Source organism: Aplysia californica, unplaced genomic scaffold (assembly GCF_000002075.1).
Source record: "Aplysia californica isolate F4 #8 unplaced genomic scaffold, AplCal3.0 scaffold00886, whole genome shotgun sequence".
NCBI lineage: Eukaryota > Metazoa > Mollusca > Gastropoda > Aplysiida > Aplysiidae > Aplysia > Aplysia californica.
The window spans coordinates 49,878-52,295 of record NW_004798156.1 but is presented as its reverse complement, the minus strand read 5'-3'; the positions used below and the strand labels follow the sequence as shown (position 1 = coordinate 52,295).

At 38.6% G+C, this 2,418-nt stretch overlaps 2 protein-coding genes across 2 annotated transcripts in view; one reads left to right on the top strand and one right to left on the bottom strand.

Moving 5' to 3' along the window:
• LOC101861851 (COMM domain-containing protein 4) overlaps positions 1 to 2,418 on the top strand; it is a 7,865-nt gene that overhangs the window by 5,139 nt on the left and 308 nt on the right. The window lies entirely within an intron of this gene.
• The window catches only part of LOC101861621, a gene marked incomplete at its 3' end in the record, with an annotated part of 18,680 nt that continues 18,390 nt past the window's right edge, over positions 2,129 to 2,418 (bottom strand). Inside the window, 1 exon segment of the mRNA XM_013089169.2 lies at positions 2,129 to 2,323. Within this exon segment, the coding sequence (XP_012944623.1) occupies positions 2,129 to 2,323 (195 nt within the window).

The window sequence follows — 2,418 nt, the reverse complement described above, 5'->3', positions numbered from 1 at the left end:
AGAGAGGTGAGCAGAGTAAGCCTGATTCCCTGTAAGGACTTCTCTGTTGACATCCACCCCTTGGCGCTCATATGACCTTATGCAGTTGCGAGCACCGTAAAACCTTACTGTAATAAAACTATAAAGCACTTTTTCATCTGATGTAGCCAGCGGTCAAACACATTGACCATGTCCGCTTCTGTCAGAGTTGTAAACACAGCATTTGTTTCCAGCACAATTTCTTCCTCAACGTCAAATCTCTTCCCACGTAGACTCAGTCCTTTGACCTTGGGGAAGAACTGAGAGTAGCAGGGAAACTTACGTCTGGGACAGATCTTGTATGCCGGAGCAAACTCTCAAAACAAACATTTCCTATGAAGTTGGTCATGCGCTCCTATGACCTTATGCAGTTGCGCGGGTGCCGTAAAACCTTACTAAAACAAAAACGAAGTTGGTCAAATTTTTTTTACTGTGATGTACAAAGAGCTTCTTTTTTCTTAGTACTAAATACACATAATATATTATTATTGCATCTAATTCAGCATTTGAATTTTTTTTTTTAAGTTTTGGGTCATAAAACTGTTTCTGCTTATTTTCAATAAAAATAAGTGGAATAGAAATTGGGAGAGAGTGCAAAAGACGTACAGAACAACAAATAATTTAATCCTTAACAAAAGTGAGAAATAACAATTCACCATCAAAATGGAAACAGAATTTTTTAGCTTTTTTAGTTTTAGTACCAGTTTTACAGTATTTTAGTACGAGTTTTACGCCACTTGCAATTTTTGAGCTCTTATGAAAGGGCACATTGTAAACTTTTTAAAAGCTCAGGGTGTGGATGAAAATGATTTATCAGGAGTAACTTTCTTGGATTGTGGGAGTACATAGATTGTACCATACAATAAATCTCTTTTTTTTTTTTTTTTAGAGTTTTTTCGGCACTCACAACTGCATAAGGTCAAATGAACACCAAGGGGTGGATGTCAACAGAGAAATCTTTACAGGGAATCAGACTTACTCTGTTCACCTCTCTAGCTTCAACACCACAAAGTCTGCTTCGACTATCAAGGCACCCCGGAAATAGCGGGTCACAAGAGTGTGACAAACATACAAAAGAAGTAGAGGAAAATGACGGTAGTAAGGACGAGGAAAGAAAAAGCAGCAGTTCCCTGTTGTAGTTCAAGCACAATGAACATGAAATGGATGAATTAGCCCATTTACAATTATAATTCTACTGCGCATAAGAACATGGTTTATGTTCCCCTTTGGGAATGGCCAAAAGACAACTTCAGTCAGCAGCACTGGCCCTGTGGGTGATACATCAAATGATTCGACCAATAAAGGTCATCTACTTTAGTGATAAAAGGTTCCAAGTGAGACCATACGTAATGCGTTTCACTTATTGTTACAGGGAAAGAGTCTTTATGACAGCCAAATATTGTTCAAGATGAAGTGAAATGTGGAAAAACGGTTTGTGAACTGCCTATTTCAGATTCTCAAAACAAATGAAACATTTTCCCAGCAGCAAATTTAGACACACGTACATTGTCAATAATACAAGCATCTCTCAGAAGTTGCGGAATCACTGAAATCAACTTTTTAAAAGTAGGCCGGTGCAACAACAGGTTTTACATAGAATAACTTTAACGAAAAGAAAAACTGAAAACACAAAATGTGAGGCAGCGTGGTTAAATCAGGCGCTCGTCAAAATACAGAAATCAGAGAAACAGGCATTTTCCCACCAGTTTAGAAATTTTTATTGAATTTATGTTTTTTGGCTCAACCTCTTTTATGTCTATATAAAAACATATTTCTATGTGAATTTTACTGAAAAACACTGATTAAAAGCACAAAATGTGTCATTTTTCAGTTTCCAAAGATTCTTTAGCTATTGGAGTTACCAAACTTGGGCGGACATTTTCTCGCTAATTTCACCACTGAAACCAGGCGACCTCACTTCCTTCAATCGCAAACATCTTGAGTAACGTTCAAGATAGATGGATAGTTATTTCATAGGAATCAAGGCAAATAAATCAGCTATCAGAAGATATCAATACCTCTAAATGCCCCAAAATTGACGAGCGCCTGATTCCAATGAGTTGTGACACAAATACATTCAAAAAATGAAAAAAACACGACTGGAACCTACCACAATCAGTTTCTGCTCGTCGTCCAAAGCTTTCAACAAAGGCAGCGTGTTCCTGGCAAAGAAGGCCAGCTTTTTCTCGATGGCCGGTACGTTGTCGTCGATGCGGTCCTCGCCGCCGCCCCCTCGTATGACCAGTCGGTCGTGAAGGTACTGGTCCTCACAGTCTAACAAGATGGTGAATGTGTGGCCGCCAATCTGGGGGAGGGAGAGACGGATGAAAGATAGAGTATAATAACAATCATCATCATCATCATCATCATCATCATCATCATCATCATCATCATCATCAT